This window comes from Taudactylus pleione, unplaced genomic scaffold, assembly GCF_031769625.1.
Source record: "Taudactylus pleione unplaced genomic scaffold, aTauple2 ptg000387l, whole genome shotgun sequence".
NCBI lineage: Eukaryota > Metazoa > Chordata > Amphibia > Anura > Myobatrachidae > Taudactylus > Taudactylus pleione.
In genome coordinates, this window is record NW_028284788.1 from 411240 (window position 1) to 430923 (window position 19684).

At 41.4% G+C, this 19684-nt stretch overlaps 1 protein-coding gene across 6 annotated transcripts in view; it reads right to left on the bottom strand.

The window, feature by feature from the left end:
* The window catches only part of BRPF3 (bromodomain and PHD finger containing 3), a 331101-nt gene that overhangs the window by 211543 nt on the left and 99874 nt on the right, over positions 1 to 19684 (bottom strand). For all 6 annotated transcript variants that reach the window (XM_088445751.1, XM_088445752.1, XM_088445755.1 and 3 more), the window contains exon 3: positions 12969 to 13125. In XM_088445751.1, the coding sequence (XP_088301877.1) occupies positions 12969 to 13125 (157 nt within the window). The remainder of the gene's footprint in view (positions 1 to 12968; positions 13126 to 19684) is intronic.

Sequence of the window (19684 nt, forward strand, 5' to 3'; positions counted from 1 at the left end):
TAGGATAGGAGAGCTTAGGACCAACCGCAGCGACCACCTCATAAGTGCGCCCCTTTATGATGAAGCTCACTCGCACTCAAGAACACTTTTCTGTGGATCCATGAACGCAGAGTACTTCGACTAACCCTGGCACCTGTTCTACTGCCCTGGGCAGGACAGCTTCTGAGATCAGGGTTAGCTCACTCCCTGAGTCTATAATAGCTGGGATCCAAGGGTACCATCATGCAAAAAGCAGGGTACGTAGCGCCCATACTAGCAACCCCACACTTCATAGGCTCTATTTTTCTATATGACCTGGATCTCTGCAATCATAGCAAACGACCCTGACATCTCCAGTGTTGTTTTCTTGAGGAGGGGTGACAGTCGGGGTCACAGGCCAATGGGGTGCCATCTTAACGGGTCGCTCATTCAATGGTTTCTTTTCTGGCATTCTTGTCATATTTCCTGCAGCCTCATACCGCTCCAACACTGTACTTAATTCCTCTAGATTTTGAAGATCAGCGTATATGACCCAGCCCTGCATATTCAGCCTTAGGGTTCTTATGCACTGGTCAACAACCACCGTCTCTACAATCTTAGCAGCAGTGCGGTCTTCTGGCTGGAGCCAACTCTGCCCCTGTCTGGCGAGTTCTGCTGCCTGTTTCCGAATAGGGTCCCGTGGTAGTAGGGCTCATTTGTGGAAGCGCTGCACTTTCCCAGAAGGAGCGAGACCTGACCTGGCCAGAATGGCACTTTTGACTAGGTCATATTTCTCTGCAGCAACAGAAGACAAATCCGCATAGGCTTTCTGAGCCTCACCATTGAGATAGGGGGCAAATATATCATCCCAAGTGTCTGCTTGCCATTTTAAACACAGTGCCAACCTCTCAAACATTAGCAAATACACCTCTGGGTCATCTGAGGCAGACATTTTCTTCAGATGTCCAGCACCTATTGTGCCCATTGACTGGGATACTAACTGTAACATTTGTTCCTCTGTCTTTTGGTGAGATACCAACAAATGTATTATAGTGCGAAAAACTTCTCCATTTTTATAGTGAGAGGGGTATGTAAGTGTAGGTGCTTTTAGATAACAAGCCAGTTTACACAAATAAATATCTTTCTTTCTCTCAGCAAAGCAATTGCAATTCACATTTAACACAGAAAAAGAAAACACTGCTGCTTTCTTTTTTTCTCCAGCAATGCAGGGGTTAAACAGAACACAGGTTAAAAAAAACCTGTCTTTTTCTCTTCCAGCACTGCTCAATTAGACATCAGTAATATGTGTGTCCCTCCAGGTCCTGGCACCTTAATGTTAACCCCCAGCCTATCGCCTGTCTAGCTTATCCAGCATAAGGAACAAGGAGCATCAGGTGTGTGGGAGTTTTAAACTTCCCGTGCTGCTGACTTCCTGCTGGCTCTGGGCAACCTGGAAAACCTGGAAATACAGAATTATGGTATAACATACCTTTGATAATTATTTTTCTTCGAGGTACATAGGGCCCACAGGAATTACCTTGGGTATGTAGTTGGATAGCATCCAATGCACCAAACAGTTTGGGGCTCCGAGCATGCACTGGTCCTCCTCCCTATATACCCTGCCCCCAGCCACAGGCATTCAGTTCGTAATCAAGCCTTGCGGCAAGAGATGGAGAGTGGAGAAAGAAGTGTCATGTACACAGAAAACACTCAACAAGCAAAGACGGAGTCTGTGACAAAAAGCCTAGGAACAGATCCCATCTGATGCCAGGTGCGTCAGGGTGGGTGCCCTGTGGACCCTATGGACCTCTAAGAAAAATAAATAATCAAGGGTATGTTATACCATAATTCTGCATTTCTTCTTCAGGCTCCATAGGGTCCACAGGAATTACTTTGGGACGTCCTAAACCAGTTCCCTTAAGGGTGGGGATCCTCCTGTAGGAGAATCCGACGCCCAAAGGAAGCATCCTGGGAGGTATTCGTATAAAAAGCATATAACTTGATAAACGTATTAGCGGGAGACTGAGTGGCTGTCTTGTAGAGCAGAGGCGCCCTGTCTTACCACCCACAATGGTCCAACAGACCTAGTGGAATGTGCGGTCACCTTGTTAGGAACAGGGAGATCAGCAAGTGTATAGACCTGAATAATGGTCATACGAAGCCAGCGACACAAGCTTTGCTTGTTTGCTGGCCAACCTCTTTTGTTAAATCCATAGCACAAAAAGAGTGAACCTAACTTCCTGATGGACTTGGTCCGATCCACGTAGATATGAAGAGCTCAAACCACATCTAAGGAAGCTTCACCTGTAGCCAAGTCCGAAGACTTAAAGGCTGGGACTACAATTTCCTCATTTATGTGAAAACGGGAAACAATCTTGGTATGAAGAACAGCTCTATTTTGATGAAACACCAAATATGGGGAGAGACATGACAATGCTGCCGAGTCAGAAACTCTGCGAGCTGAAGAGATGGCGAGGAGAAAAAGAACCTTTGCCATCAGCCACCACAACTCCACCTTATCCAAGAGTTCAAAGGGAATGCGTCCGCAATGCCCTAAAAACCAAAAACAAATCCCACAATGCCACCGGTGGGAGAAATGGAGGTTGTAACCGCAAAACTCCCTGTAAGAATGTACTCTTGATACCTTAAATATCTTAAGGTCATATTTCTTATGAGAACACCAAAGAAAAAAAATGACTGCCAAATCCTGTGATAGATGCGAGCAGAAGCAGGCTTCCTTGCTCTCAGCATCGTCTGTATCACTGTAGGAGAAAATCCCTTGGCCTTTGAGACGGAAGACTCAAGAGACATGCATCAAAGACAGCTGAGGTAAATTCTGGCATAGGCAAGGACCCTGTATTAGCAGATCCTGTGCACAGGCAGTGGAAACAGACTGTCTATGCATAGACAAGTCAGACCTGAGAACCAATAACTCCTGGGCCAGGCAGGAGCTATTAGAATCATCCTGCCGCCTTCCTGTTTGAATTTCCTGACAACCCTTGAGAGGAGGGAGATTGGAGGAAACAGGTATGCAACCTGAAATTCCATCTCACCACCAGTGCATCCATGAAGGCTGCTGAGGACCTTGTGGTTGTGACGTGATGCCATGAGGTCTACTTCTGGTATCCTCCACCTGTCCACCAGGATTTTAAACACTTCCGGATGAAGAGCCCATTCTCCAGCATGTATGTCCTGGCGTATTAGGAAGTCCGCTCCCCAGTTGAGAACTCCTGAGATGAATATTGCCGAGATTGCATTCTGCCCACAGCAGAATCTTTGCCACTTCTTCCCTGGCTGTCGGACTTCGCATGATGATTTATGCCTCCTTGATGATTTATGTAGGCTAAATAGAGAAAGAGGACTCTATTGCACAGAAAAATAGGTTAGTGTTGGTAGAAAATTACCCCTAAATATTCACAATTTATCATGCATTTGTCTTCATAGGATAGGGGGTGCTGCCATAGAACTAAGGTTATAACTTGATCAAAAGAAAGAGAAAAGAAGTCTGTTTTTGGTGCATAATTTTACTAAAATAAAACTTTTATTAAATAATGTTAAAATATTCTGTATACATAAATAGCAAAATATAAAAAAATAGTAATAATAAAGTGCAAAAAATAGAAATAAGTGTATATAAAAACCGGAATGTCCCACTGTGTGTTTATTACGGTTTTAGATTTTACATTTAATTAGCCCATATCATGTATTTCTGATATTCCATAAAATTCTAATTATCTTGAGGAAATAATGAGGCATTATACTGTGTATTATTGTTATATACCACAATTGTAGTTCAATGACCGATCTATTGTTGTTCAAAATCATTGAATATTATTTAATATGAATACAGGGGTTATTAATCTCAGTTTTGGGATTATACACTGCTTCAAAGATTATGATATCTATATTTTTTTATAGGAGTGCAATATTTTCATTTAAATGCAGGTTAACTAAATAGCATAAATCTTGTTTGCATCAGCTCAATTTAAATGAAACCATGATTCATCACTGTGTCCTATTGCTTTATAGACAGCATGCTTATAATTTGCATCAATAGTTTCCAATAACCACAACTATAATGTTGCAATTTTCTGCAAAGGATTATGACTTGTACAATGTGTTACATTTGTATCCTTTCACAGTTAAGGGGCCTATCCATTAGCAGATAAATTTGAACGATTTATCATTCAGTCGTTCAATTTATCAGCTAATGGGTAGGCTCTGAACGATAAAAATGCACACTACTGCGGCCGACAAATTGGGTCTTTTGTCTCTCCAACATGTTGGTCAATTATCGTTTATCGCTGACAGATATTAGAAATATCTGTCGCGGTAAACGACGAACGATTTTTTTATGAAAATTAATAGAAACAAAAAAAAATCCACTCCCAGAATGATGTCAAGCAATATCGTTCGTCGTTTGCAAAAATCTGTCATGTACATAACAGATATCTGTCACAGCTACCCCAGGAATTTTCAAAAGATAAATCTTTTGTCTTTCAGAAAGATCTGCTAATGGATAGGCCCCTTTACTGTGCTCACAGACTGCCACTGCTAAATTCAGTGTTCCAGCAGTCTCAGTTACTACCCGACTGCTCTGCACTTGTCAGCAATATATTTTGTAGCATGGCAGCCGGCCTTTAACATATTAGGCTTGCTGAATTTATTGCTTTGCCATCTATGTGCACCAAGAGCTCTCTCTCCAACAATTAAAACCCCTACAAACATATATCATGCAGTATAAACTGCCAAATACTGATATATTTTGGGCTTGATATTTTACATGGCACAGGACTGAAAAGACATAGCGGGCTTCACCGCCGACACGCGTTTCGCTAATAAAGCTTTAACAAGGCAACCTAATCTGAGGAGATTAGCATACTTTAAAAGAGCGGCATCTAATCAACACATGCCGCATCATGTGTTTGTTTAATATTCTATTCAGGAATTCCTCAATGAGGGTGTATACACTATGTCACTGCTAATGTTTCATACCAAGACAAGAAAATAAGGCATAATATAGTGAATTTATTTAAAGTTCTCACTGATTATATGTAGATTCAGTGAGTATATTTATTATATGAATCCTCTATCAAATTCATTTTACTATTATTAATATATATTCCCTATACAAATAAAATACTATTATTATTAAGGTTAGCAATAAATTACTCTATGTGTAAACAATATATTAAAGAATCCAAATTATATTATAAGTACGTACATTTTAATATATATATATATATATATATATATAGGATATAATATTAGGTTATTAGTGTTAATAGTGAGTATAAAAAAATATTATTGGTGTCAAAAATATTATATAAACTAATATTATAAATTAATTATTAAAAAATGTGTATGTGATCATATCATCCTTAGTGTTCAAATTTTGTTTAACTAACAACCATATAAATGTGGTATTAAAATAAATTATTAATTCATATATTAATGTGTGTATATTAATTATGATATAGAATTCACCCAAGTGCAATTGTGAATCATCATATATCCAGCGCTAAAATGTAGATATACCATTTCAATTGACTACCCTATTAAGATAAGCATATGATTTACCTCTTGGTCCTTTTTTATGTTTTTACTTTTATGAAGTACAATATACAGTTTTACTTATCTTAATTCATATGTATATTGTCCAACCTTGCTTTCCTTTATTTATTTTATAGTATTTTAGTAATTGTCTGCTTTCTATTAAATGGTTTCTAATATATAACTTTACAACGTTTTGCACTGTCACTATTTACTAATAATTTATTTATTATTGACACAATTGTATTGAATGCTATCTCAAGATTTATTAGCACATGCGCACTAGACACTTTATACTTTCTCTTTATATACACAGTTCTTTTTATATATACAGTGTATAGGCACTATTGTCGCTCACTTACTAACTTCATTGGTTTTATGTTTTTAATGTGGTAATTAGCCATTACCAACTTATTGTGGTCAGAGCAGACACTAATAATAAAATAAGAGAGTGCAACACACTAATTTATACATAAAAATCAGAAAAATAAGGAGCCTTATCAAAACCAGCCGCCAAGTCCATTCACAATACATATATAATAAAATATATGTACTTATAATATAATTTGGATTATTTTATATATTATTTACACATAGAGGAATTTATAGCTAACCTTAATAAATAATATTATTTCATTTGTATAGGGAATATGTATTAATAATAGTAAAATTAATTTGATAGAGGATTCATATAATAAATATACTCACTGAATCTACATATAATCAGTAATAACTTTAAATAAATTCACTATAGTATGCCTTATTTTCTTGTCTTAGCAAGCAGCATTAGCAGTGACAGTGTATACGCCCTCATTGAGGAATTCCTGAATAGAATATTAAACAAACACACCTCCTATGATGCGGCATGTGTTGATTAGATGCCGCTCTTTTAAAAGTATGCTAATCTCCTCAGATCGGGTTGCCTTCTTAAAGCTCTATTAGCGAAACGCGCGTCGGCGGGGAAGCCCGCTATGTCTGTTCAGTCCTTGGACGTAAAATATTAAGCCCAAAATATATCAGTATTTGGCAGTTTATACTGCATGATATCTGTTTGTAGGGGTTTTAATTGTCGGAGAGAAAGAGCTCTTGGTGCACATAGATGTCACAACAATAAATTCAGCAAGCCTAATATGTTAACGGCCGGCTGCATTGCTACAAAATATATTGCTGACAAGTGCAGAGCAGTCAGGTACTAACAGACTGCTGGAACCACGGAATTTAGCAATGGCAGTCTGTGAGCACGGTAACTGTGAAATGATACAAATGTAACACATTGTACAAGTCATAATCCTTTGCAGCAAATTGCAACATTATAGTTGTGGTTATTGGAAACTATTGATGCAAATTGTAAAACCGCTGTCTATAAAGCAATAGGACACAGTGATCAATCATAGTTTCATTTAAATTGAGCTAATGCAAACAAGATTTATGCTATTTAATTAACCTGCATTTAAATGAAAATATTGCACTCCTATGCAGAATAACAATAAATAAAAAATATAGATTGCATAATCTTTGAAGCAGTGTATAATCCCAAAACTGAGACTAATAACCGCTGTATTTATATTAAATAATATTCAATGATTTTGAACAACTATATATCAGTAATTGAACAACAATTGTGGTATATATACTAACAACAACACACAGTATACTGCCTCATTATTTCCTCAAGATAATTACAATTTTATGCAATATCAGAAATACATGATACAAGCTAATTAAATGTAAAATCTAAAACATGAATAAACACACAGCAGGACATTCTGGTTTTTATATACACTTATTTCTATTTTTTTTATATTTCGCTATTTATGTATACAGAATATTTTAACATTAATTAATGAAAGTTATATTTTAGTAAAATTGTGCACCAAACACAGACTTCTTTTCTCTTTCTTTTGATTGATTTATGCAGGTCACTGCTGTCGCATTGTTGGACTGAACCTGGAGCGGTCTCCCCAGAAGCAGGTCCTGTGCCAGTATAAGTGCTTTGTGCTCTACCCGAAGCTCCAATATATTTATTGGTAGGTGACAATTCTGGTTTGTCCACCTTCCCTGAAAGGTGTGGACACATCACTGCTCCCCATCGTCGCAGACTTGCGTCCATAGTGAAAAGTACCCATTCTGGGATCCATAAAGGATAACCATTGTTTAAATGAGTCGTCTCCAGCCACCAAGAGAGGGAGAGCCGAACCTATGGTGATATGTGCACCATCTGAGATCTTATCCGATGATACTGACCATCCCACTGGGCCAGGATCCACAACTGTAGGGACCTAGAGCGGAACTGGGCATAAGCCACCATGTCGAATGTGACCACCATTGAGCCCAGTATCTGCATAGCCAAGTGAACTGACACTGTTTGCTTGCAAAGTAGATTATGCACGCAAGTCTGTAGTGCTACAATTTTGTCCTCTGGTAGAAGAATTCTCTGTCTCAGAGAGTCCAGCAGTGCCCCCAAGTGCACAATTTGCAGTTAGAAAAAAAGTGACTACTTCTTCCAATGGACTACCCAGCCGTGTTCTTGTAAGCAGACAATTGTCATTCGTAGATGACACTGTAACATCCCCTGAGATTGTACCAATATCAAGAGGTCATCTAGATATGGCAGTATCCGAGGATACTGACCATTCCACTAGGCCAGTATCCACAATTGTAGGGACCTGGAGTGGAACTAGGCATAAGCCACCATTATCTTGGTGAATACCTGAGGGGTTGTGGCTAGACTGAAGGGTAGAGCCTGATATTGGTAATGTTGCTGATCTACCGCCAACCTGAGACAGGCCTGGTGGGATCCTGCAATCGAGACATGCAGATATGAATCTTGTGTGTCCAATGAGACCATGAAGTCTCCAGGCTCCATCAGTAATATATTTAACCATAGGCCAGTGGTCCCAAACTGTGCGTCGTGGCACCCTGGGGTGCCTCGGGATACTTGCAGGGGTGCCTCAGGTTGGTGGTCCAGCACCAAATCAAATTATTTATGGTCAATGTAATGTAAAAATGTGAACAAACAGAAGTGTAAAACTGTCTACCACCACATAACTGACCCCAAAGATGACAGGTAAGCACAATTTACTTCACTTTACTACTTCACTGCATTTTTTTCTGAATTTCTCAGTAAAAAACTTAAACTTAGGGGTGCCATGAAAACAAGACTGATACTCTAGGGCACCGTGATTCAAAAAAGTTTGGAAACCGCTGCCGTAGGCTATATGGATTTGGGCACATTGATGAATCTATTGAGAGATTTCAAATTCAGGATAGGGCAGTGTGATATTTGCATAATAACCACTCCCTGTCGCATCACAGGAATGGGGATTATGACTCCTGACCTCAGGAGTGTCCCCATTAGACTGCCAGTAGGCTGAAGTTCTGACCACGTCTGCATGAAGGTTTGTCGCAAACAACCTCTGGAGGAGGATGCCTCAGGAATATGATGGCATAACCCTGAGAGACCAGCTCTCGCACACAGGTCTCTGCTCTAGGGAGAGACCAGCCCCATCAGACAGTAGGCTTGCCGTCTGGCTAAGACTTGGGTGTTTAGCTGACCAAGAGGACTGTTTCTTTGTCCTACCTTGTGGACAAAAAGACCAAGATGACGACTGCCTCTAAGAGGCAGACGTAGATGGCGATTCAACAGACTTCAGTGTTGCCAATTAAGTCATTATGCCATCCAACTCTGTTCCAAACAGTACCTTCCCTGTAAAAGGCAAAGATTACATTCCAGGCCCTTTTTTCCATAGGGAACTTTGGCCTGCACCGAGTATGCAGAGACTCTAGAAGCCAGAATACCAGCATCAAAAACTGCTTCCCCCATATGCATAGCCAGTTCTCAAATCCGACTGAGAAGAGACTGCTGTTCTCTGGTTCCTGCCAAAGACTTCTGTCCAGTACCAATAGCTTTGGCTACCCAGGCCACAGCCATAGCTGTTCTGGTACTAGCCCCATGCATTGAAAAACCATGGTCATCAAGTTTTCTATCTGTAACCTCTTTTAAAGAGGATGCTGCCAGAATGGATAACGTAGCGCTCCTGAGCAATCTTGCCACATGAGCCTATAACATTGGGAGAACTCACATTGCTACACTCTGCTGGAGAACAATGGGTATCGAAAGGTTATATTCCCTGTAACATGTAAATGTTTACTAGGAGTAACCATGCTTCAGACATGAGATTCATCAGTTACCCAGACTGAGAAAATTAAGCCTTAGACACCTTCTGACATCTAAAGATTGATTCCTTAGATGTCAGTGAAACCTCCTCTTCCTCCATATCGAGGACAGATTTAACCGCTCTCACCAGAGAGGGGACATTAACAAGGGACTGATGGTCTTCTTTCACTGAGACAGACCCAAACTCTGAGTACCAGAGTCTGATGAGGAGGCAGTCAGACTCTTAAGGCCATGAGTGACGAGCACCTTTCTTATGCCCCTGCTTCCCCGCTACTGGTCTATCCGCCTGCGGAGAGGCTGTAGACGGCGGCATACTCTAACTAGAGAGAGCAGTAGAATAAAACCCAATAAGAATTCATGGGAGGCATAAACAGAGAAGAACACAATACTGTTAACCCCTCATAGCATGAGGCACTGCCGCCGGAGCCTGTGGTTCTGCGGCTTTGTCCACTAAGAGCGACACAATCTGAAACAAAGTGGCCACTCAAGTGGCTCTAGTGCTGGTGCAGGAGTACCAGAGATACTAGGTAGCTGTAACAACAGTACTACACAATCCATCCTGGTCAACAACCTGCTCAGAGAAGCCTGCAGCACAGGACTTAAATGCTCTTAGCACTGGCAGTTCATCCTTCTCACCCTTATCTTTATACATGACACATGTGTACATAGTATAAGGCATACAGTATAAATGCAAAACATGACTTTGTATAAATGAAGCACCCCACACACCTTCAAATGGATGAGGAGAAACACAGTGATAGCCATACCTGGCAGTGTGGAAAAACAGACAGCAGCTAGCATACAGTCACATACTATGCATAAATATGCATTATTGCTAAAACAATCTGGACTCCGAATCAACTAACCAGCCCCAACAGGGTGATGGTAGGATATAGAGTACACTACATGCCAAACCCAAGGTAAAGGAATATAGGGAGACAGACCAAACCTCTGAGATCACTGCAGCAGTGTACACACAAACGCTAAACTGCGAGCATCTTACACATGAGGTGGTCCATAGCAAGCGAGACGCGGGACTCCTATAAGGAAGTTAGTGTCTGGGGGGAGGAGCAGCCGGGGGAGCACCTATCTCCCCTAGGCTACGATTTTTGATGGCGGGGTATGCTGCACTACAAAGTGGCAAGAGTTTACCTAGTGCGCTCTAATGGGTCTTACCACCCACCCCCGGCAACAGATGATATGGTCCCGACCGTCTAATGAGTCGTCCTTCACACGTAGCCACCCCTGATGTGTCTCAACACCAGAGGTAAGGGACCGCTTAGGGCACGATTCCCCAAGAGGAACGGCTTACATGACATCTCCATTTCTCTGACCGCAGTCCCAGGCCTCAGTCCAAAGCCGCTAGCTAAGCACCAGTTGAGGCTGCCGAAAACCCAGTGGCACAGGGCGGATTCTGGTGTTGCTAGCTTCGGCGGAGGTAGTAAGAGTCGCGGTGCAGGTGTTTTTTACGGTGCCTAGTACCGCTAAACTCTGTAGTAAAAAACAACTTACGGTAAATCATAAAAAGAAAAGCCTAGGACTGCCTGAACAGTCCCACTGTTATAACAGGTGCATCTTGCCACACCAAACGAAACTGAATGCCTGTGCCTCGGGGCGAGGTATATAGGGAGGAGGACCAGTACATACTGGGAGCCCCAAAGCTTTAACTGTTTGGTGTATTGGATGCTATCCAACTACATACCCAAGGTAATTCCTGTGGACCCTATGAAACCAGAAGAAGAAATCTCTATTTCCAGTTTGAGCCCAGAAAACCTGGAATTCCAAACTTCTATTGTAGGTGCAGAATGTGCCAATCTTGTTTTCCTCTCTCTTGGAGGGAGCTGATCCCACCAGAATATGGGCAATTCAGGTGAGAGACAACCACAATACACAATCTGACACAGTGCAGTAAGCAACCCAGATGTGTGTGTAATATTGCACAGTGTAGTGCGCAAACGCACTATAGAGTGTATGCTATAGCCCACACAAATATAGAGAGGTACAATGAATCTTCTACACTTTAGTATGCCAGGGTTATAGTAGAATAAAGGGAAAGGTATATAGTACACAGTATAGAATTTAAAGATCAGCGCTAGCACAAGTCACATACAAACGCACAAAAAAACAATATAGCTGCAGTGGGCACTAAAATCAACTATACAGACCACAGTGGCTGGTAGGATATAGAGCTGTATAAAACTGGCCCTTGGGAGAGGTATACAGGGAGACTGGACCCAGGGTTCCCGGAGACCTACTTGCAGAAAATGGCTGCCGTGCATCTCAGAGGGGGCGGAGGGTGAGGGAGGAGCAGCTCAGGGAACAGCAAGACGGCAGTGGAATGGCACCCTGAACTGACGGAGGGGCAGCAGTGAGAAAGCTTCCCCCCTTGCTGACGTTAACCACCAGGTCCCTTGGCCAGTAAAATATGCCCTGCGCCAGTGATATACATGCCCTGGTGGTCTAGTGGCGTCCTGGGCGAACCAGTGTCCACATCAGTGCCTCCGGTCTGTCTCCTGAGACCGGAGGCAAGACTACACAAAGACGCGATCCCCGCAAGCAGGGATCCACCTTACCTGTCCCCTGGAGTCCGGGCTGCAGTCTAGGGAGCTTGCTAGCTCCCCCTCAGAATCCTGCCGGGAGTACCTAGCCGAGGGCTGGTATCACGGCGCCGCGTAGGGGTGATGGAGCAGCAGTGCAGACGTCCAAGGGACTGTCTCGCGCTGCTGCTCAGATATGTCCAGGAAACTGACTTGCATTCAATTCTGCATTGGTCAGTTAGTTTATAAGTAAGAATTATATGCGCAACAGAATATGCCAGCCAAATTGCATACAGCTCTGAATCAGGCCCTCTGTTTGCAATAATAATTGGCGAGTACACAGCAGCCAACTCGACTTCTTGTTGCCAGTTTTGTTTATTTATCTGGAAGTTTATTGGATGTCAAGAAAACATACTTAGTTTCAGAGATAAACAACAAATATCCAGGTCTATTATTTGAGTAATCTTGAAGATATTTGAATTTTGCTTATTAATTGACATTTTAAACGTAATATCCCTACAACTATTTAATTTATGTGACCATTAAAGAGTTATCTTTATAAACAAACAACTGTTTCTTAATTTCAACAATCCCTTTGGCAAATAAGCACTGAAAACTCACCTTTAAAAAAAAAAAAAAAAAAAACATGGTGCAGTACACAAATGTTATGTTTCTGACTCTAAATTTTAATTAAAATCATGCTTATGAATTTATTTATTTTTTACCGGTCAATAGATTCTCACCTGTTCGGCAAATTTTTGAGACTGCAAATGTGAGTGCAGTCTTCTGATGAGAGGAACCCCATTTCTAGACTGGCGTTTCAGCAGCCAATAACTGTGCAGATGTTGCATGAACTGAGTCTTTTTCTGTAAACAAACTCCACTAGAGATCTTAATTAGCCTGGAAAGAGAGACATAAAGAGGACTGTAAGAGAGAACAAGTGCAAACCTGAGAATTGTGATACATATGGTACAAACACATGGTCAGATTTCTTATCAGATATGAACGATAACGACTGTAAAAATTGTTCATATCTTTGACATGTTGGGCATGCATCGACCAATGATGCGTGTGTCTGCATGTCAGATAACGATATCTGACCGACTGTGTTTGAGTAAGATTTGGACGATTTCATTCATTTTTAATAGTGTCAGAAATCGATCATTAAAAAAAAAAATCTTACATGCAATTTTGAAAGGTTAATTATTAATAAAAAACAATGCAGTGCCCCCTGTAGTAGTGCCCCTTATGCAATTCCCCCCTGTATTAGAGCCCCTTTTGCAATGCCCTCTGAATTTGTGTCCATATGCCCCTTATGTTGTGCCCCCAGTAATGTCCCTAGTAGTGCCCCTAGAAGTGTCCCTTATGCAGAGCCCCCAGTAATGCCCCTTATGCAGAGCCCCCAGTAATGTCCCTAGTAGTGCCAGAAATGCCCCTCATGTTGTGACCCCAGTAATGCCGCTTATGCAGTGCCCCCAGTAATGCCCCTTATGCAGAGCCCCCAGAAATGCCCCTTATGTTGTTCCCCCAGTGATTCCCCTTATGCTGTGCCCCCTCCCAGTATAGAACAGGCTCGACTTGCATCACTGGGAACGCTGGCCTCTGAAGCTATCAAAGGCTTCTGATCACTTCAGAGACCAGCGTTGCCGGCTTTAAAAGACGTAAACCCTGCCAGATCGGAGCTGAGCGTCGATCGTGGCAGGGGTGTGGGACGCATATTCTATATATATATGTGGACCAACACTCTTGGGCCGCATAAAATGTTTATTCGGGCCGCATGTTTGACATGCCTGATCTATCAAGTCTGACCATGTGTATGCACCATTAAGCCTTTTGCAATCAGCAGGAAAACATCCAGGGGATAAACTGGGTGCTTTCAGTTGGCAAGTAATTTAGTAAATATATTTAACAAATAGCTTCCTCTTCATAAAAATTAATCCAAGTGACAAAATTTACCTTGTCTACATTATTTTGCAAATAGGTCTGATTTATTTGAAATTTCAGAATTTTTTTTCTCTATTTAAAACTAACATTTTTAAAAAATCCATGTTTAAATGGGGCATATTCAGTTGGCTGCATGATTTTTGTGTGACCAATTTTTCATTCCGCGGTATCCAAACTAACAAAAAAATGGTTGCACTAATTTTAACCACTAAAAACACACGTGATTATTAAAAAAAAAAGTGACCTGGATGCTTGGTCCTACCCAGATGCCCAGCTAATGCCAGAATGCGGGGATAGACGTAAAATGCAGCAGATCTATGGCTGGCAGTTACCAGCTGCTTTACTGGGCATTCCACGTCAGGATGCCCCCAGCAGGCATGGATCTTGTCACACACCACATGAAGGTGCACATTAAAACACACTGTGCCAGCACACCAGATGAATGGGCACAGCATAACACATTGTGTCGGGGACAGGCTGCTTCTATAATACAGCAAGCACCCAACTCTTGCAGTGACAGCACAGAGACACACATCGTCCATGGGAGACGCTTAAGGTTTCACACAAGACTACCACTTTCTCAGCAGCCATCCTGTGCAAACTGTATATTGCATGGTGGCAGTTAAGCAACTTCTCCCACGGAGCAATCACAAAGATCCTCTGGCTGGGTAGTAAGCAGACAAATGCCCTCATCAATGCATGTCAGGGCAGCATAGGAGAACAGGGCTGCATTCGGAGGCAGGTAATTGACTACTTAAGCCAATTGATAACTTCCAAATTCCTAATTAGTCATTAGAGGGGGATATCCAAGGGCTCTGAAGCAATTCTCAACAGTTTAAGGGACGTTTCCCATCTTATTTTAATATAAATTAATGCACTGATCTAATCTTCAATTGAACAGGAAAAACCTCACGCCACAGGGTTCTTTTAATAATAATAATAGTCCACAATTGAATATGCCCCTACATGTAGTTTAGGAGAATCTAAGCCTACAAAATCACCAGTTTATATCTCTCAGAGACATCATGTGACAACAATTGTTTGTTTTTTTCTATGTGCTCAGGTAGTGATCATGTATTTGGAAATGCAAAGGCTACAGGAAAGAATGCTGAGGGAGGGAGCAGATGGAAGTCGACATCTATCTTGGCAGACAACGTCTATTGGTTGCCTTCTACGGTATGGATTCAATTAGAGGCGAAAAATCGCTTTTGGCGAAAAGCATTCCCCAATGCGATGTCTTCTCCACATTCCAGCGTATCGCACTATGCACTTCCAAGACGTTTTCGCATGTGCGAAAAACTCCATAGGCCAAAACTGCCGAAAAAGTTTCACCACCTAGAGGCAAGAGAAAAGTTGTGCATAATCCCTTTTTTGGACTAAAAATGTGGGGACTTGGGACCTCATTCAGAGTCGGTCGTTGCGGCCGCTCAGTCTTAAGGTAAAAGGGGCCGGATATGCAAATGAAGCGCTCGCAAGTTGCGATCGTTAGCTGGATGAGCGAGGGGAGGATGCGGCCGTAAGACTAAAAATACGCCCCCTTCTCGTTTGCAATACACGTTATCTCCGGGCATATAAGGATTAATCGAGACCATCGGGAACCATCGGAACTGGTCGTAGAGCTTAAGGTTGACCATACCCTCTCTTAAGCACTATGATCAAGTCAGTGTAAAAACCTGCCATGTCACATGTGCCATGACACTACTTAGTTAATTATGCACTCCCATAAAACACTGTTTGCATAGTCAGACACGCCTGCGTTCGGATCTCCACTTCCCCGTTCACAAGCACCTTCCCCTGTTACCACCCACAAACGCCTCATCCTGTCACTCAAACTAACGACCTGGCCAAGTTGAAGGAGAGAGAAATTTCTGATCGTAATAACTAGTTTGCGCACGCGCATTGCGAATTTTACACATGCGAAGTTTAGCAAACATCGGTGGCGTACGACCGAGCGGCCGCAACAACATACTCTGAATGAGGTCCTTGCTTCAGAACCCTTAGGACACCCTCCCTAATGACTAAATAGTAAATAAAAAATAAAAACAAATATCTTAATTCACCCTTAAAAAGACGTAATTTTTGGGGTGCAAATTTAAAATGTGTTTGAAAAAGGGTATAAAATACTGGGTCTAGTATTTTGGGGTGCTGTATGGTTGGGACAAGTGTTTTAGTTTTTTTTTGTGGCTGCAGCAAGTGCACTATTACCCATTTTAATGTACCCCCAAAATAAATCCAACTATTAATTTTACCTTAAACATTAGGAAAATATTATTATTATCATTTATTTATATGGTGCCACAAGTGTTCCACAGCGCCTTACAAAGTACATAAACAAATAACCAGCGACTTACAATACAATGCAAGACACGAACATGGATATAAACATTGCTATATTAGCGACCTTTACACCCACATAAGCAGCCAACTGTTAGTTGCCCTAGTGGGGAGTAAGATATAAGTGAAAATACAGTAGGGAGAAGCACAAGAAGGTAGAGGGTCCTGCTTGAAAGAGCTTACATTGTAAAATATAATTTTTCCACACTTATGCAAATAGAGGTTGAGTCTCCCATATCCAAAATGCTGTACCAGGGGTATTTTGGATATCGGAATATTCAGTTGTTTGGAGTATGTGCATGCCATAAAGAAAGATTTTGGCAATGGGACCCAAATCTAAACACAGAATGCATTTATGATCTATACACCTTATACACAAATTTTTTTATAATTTTGTGTACATACATGAAATTAATTTAGGTTTCATAGACACCTTATACACACAGCCTGAAAGTTATTTTATACTATATTTTAATAATTTTGTGCAGTAAAACAAAGTTTGTGCACACTGAACGATCAGAAAGCAACGGTTTCACTTTCTCAGTCATGCTACAAATATTCTGTATTTCGAAATATTTGGATATAGGAGACTCAACCTGTATGCATATAACAGCCATTTTACTCAATTTAAGAGGGCAAACTAATTTTATTAGGGCTATTAATACACTTCTATATTAATTTTCAGGGTCATGTAGGCTTTTTATGGAGTACAGACTGATTTCCCCAAAATATGCTGTCCTTTTCGCTAGTTTCGCCATTCACTGCATTTGCACATCTGCGTTTTCGCCTATTTTGTAATTGAATAGGGCGAAAATTTTAGCGAATTTCGCCTCTAATTGAATCTGGCCCTAAGTGTGCAGCGGCAAATTTTCACCTCTAATTGAATCCGGCCCTAAGTGTGAGATCAGTCATGCTTTCCAACCATCTGGATTTTGACAGAATAGTCAAAAGAGGGCAAAAGAAAGATTCCAATCTCCTAGACTAATTGATGCACCAGAAAAGAACAAGGACTGGTTGATCTTAAGTAGTTATAAAATCACGCATTATTTTCTTTTTAGAAAACATTGGCCGCTCATCTTTAGGGACCTGGGATTGAGAGCAAGAAACCTATTTGCAACGCTTTATGAATTAGGGAAAAAGTTGCACGAAATAACATGCTCCCTAAACGGCACAACAATAATCTCCCTGAAACTAGTTTTCAAAAGTTGGCAAGTATGCACTGGTGCCTCCGTTATACGTGTTCTTAGTTCAAAAGATTCAAATGATATACATAAAATGGAGGAAAAACATACATGCACATAGCGTGATACTGCAAAATTAATATTTTGGTAAAACCAAGGTTATTCAGACCGGTCGCAAGCACCGATGTGCTCGCAACCGGGTTGATGTGTAGCCCTGCGCACGCGCAGCGGCCGCACTGCATGTGCGCAAGCCCCGGAGCGAGAAACTCTCTCGCTCCGGAGCTCGCTACAAAAGGGGCGGCTGTGGAACGCCTACCGTTTTGTGGGCGGCCGCACTGACATCATCAGTGATGTCAGTGGGGAGCTTCCTGCTCGATAAGAGCAGGAAGCTCCCTGGGGCTAGCAAGTGCCCAGACCCAACCTTAGGGTCTGGTCGCAAGCCTCGATGGTCAAGACCATCGCGACCATCAACCTCGTCGCTAGCTAAGCTGTGGGTGGTTTTAGAATACCGTGGAAAAAGATAAAAAAAATACAATAATGCTAAATCTTCTAGCACTAAAAGCACTGATAATGATAAAAAAACATTCACAAGTTAAAACCTTCAAAAAACCACTCAGATATTGCTGGGGTTTTAAATATTTAAAAAAGCTTAGAACATATATTTTAAAAGATATATAAAAAAATTAGATCACTTTTGAAATCACCGAGGGATGCAGCAGCAGACACAGTTGCATAGGATGCAACAGTGTCAGCGAAAGCCCAGCTGGCTGTGGTCGCATCCGAAAAAAGTATTGCGGCTTTTCGCGGGGTCGGAACTTATCTCCATATTCAATTCCAGACGGTTTTTGCCTAGGTGGAAAGTCAATGCAATGTAACAGGCGAAAAAGATTTGCCTACGAATAGCAGGTGAAAAGAAGTGCAACAATTTTATTTTAGGATGCAAACTTGGGGAAACCACACAAAACCTTTGGGAGCACCCCCCCTCCCCCTTTCTCCCACCCCCTCCCCCCACAAGAGGATAACTGTCAAAAAATCCAGTAAACAACCCGCCCAAAAAATACTTTCATTTTGGGGGTGAAAAAGTACAAAGTGGGAGAACAAGCATAAAAACTAGCGAAATTTACTTCTTGGGGGTCTGCAAGCATGGGTCAGGTGTTTCTAGAATTGCAGGCGCTTGCAACTAACCAATGTTAGTGCATCTCTTTGAGGGGTACAGACTGATTTCCCCAAATCTGACAGTACTTTCCGCCTGTTCCGCATTCGCCGCTTGCCGTTTTAGCTCGGTTAGTAATTGAATAGGGCGAATAGCGGGGACGCACACGATAAGTTTTCGCATCCAAAACACTTGATGTAGGTGAAAAGTCGTGTAGGTGGAAGTTTTTCACCGAAGCAAAACTAATTGAATACGGGCCATAGTCCACTATGGTTACTGCCGCTTACCGAAAGCAGAGTTAGTAATGTAACATTACTAGGTCTGCAAGGTCCTGGAAACCCACCAGCCATATTGAAGGTAGATCATCTGTAACAGTGCTCCAGAAGAAGATAGCTGATAGATAGAAGATATCTGATAGATAGCTGATAGATAGAAGATATAACGCTTGTTTCAAACCCAAAAGGTTCTTCTTCAGTTCTAAGTGTAGATACAAGGTGTTCTATGGTCTTCTTAAATATACCTGTTAATTAACCACTTAGCTGACGAATTCTTTTTCCGAAAACCGCTGTCGGTTTTTCTTATGATTGAATTAGGTCAAGAACAGTTTTATAAAACTTATCCAACATGATTTTGTAAAAAAAAATATTTTTTCTTAACGCTGTATACCATAAAAATGTCAATTTTTACGGTATATAGTAGTGACGGCCATCAATAGAAACATTGATTATGACCACAGCTGCCGATGTTTCCTTAACATCGGTTGGGGGCTGCCATCTATTTATCTATATATATATACACACACACACACATATATATATATAGATACACACATATAGATTATATATAT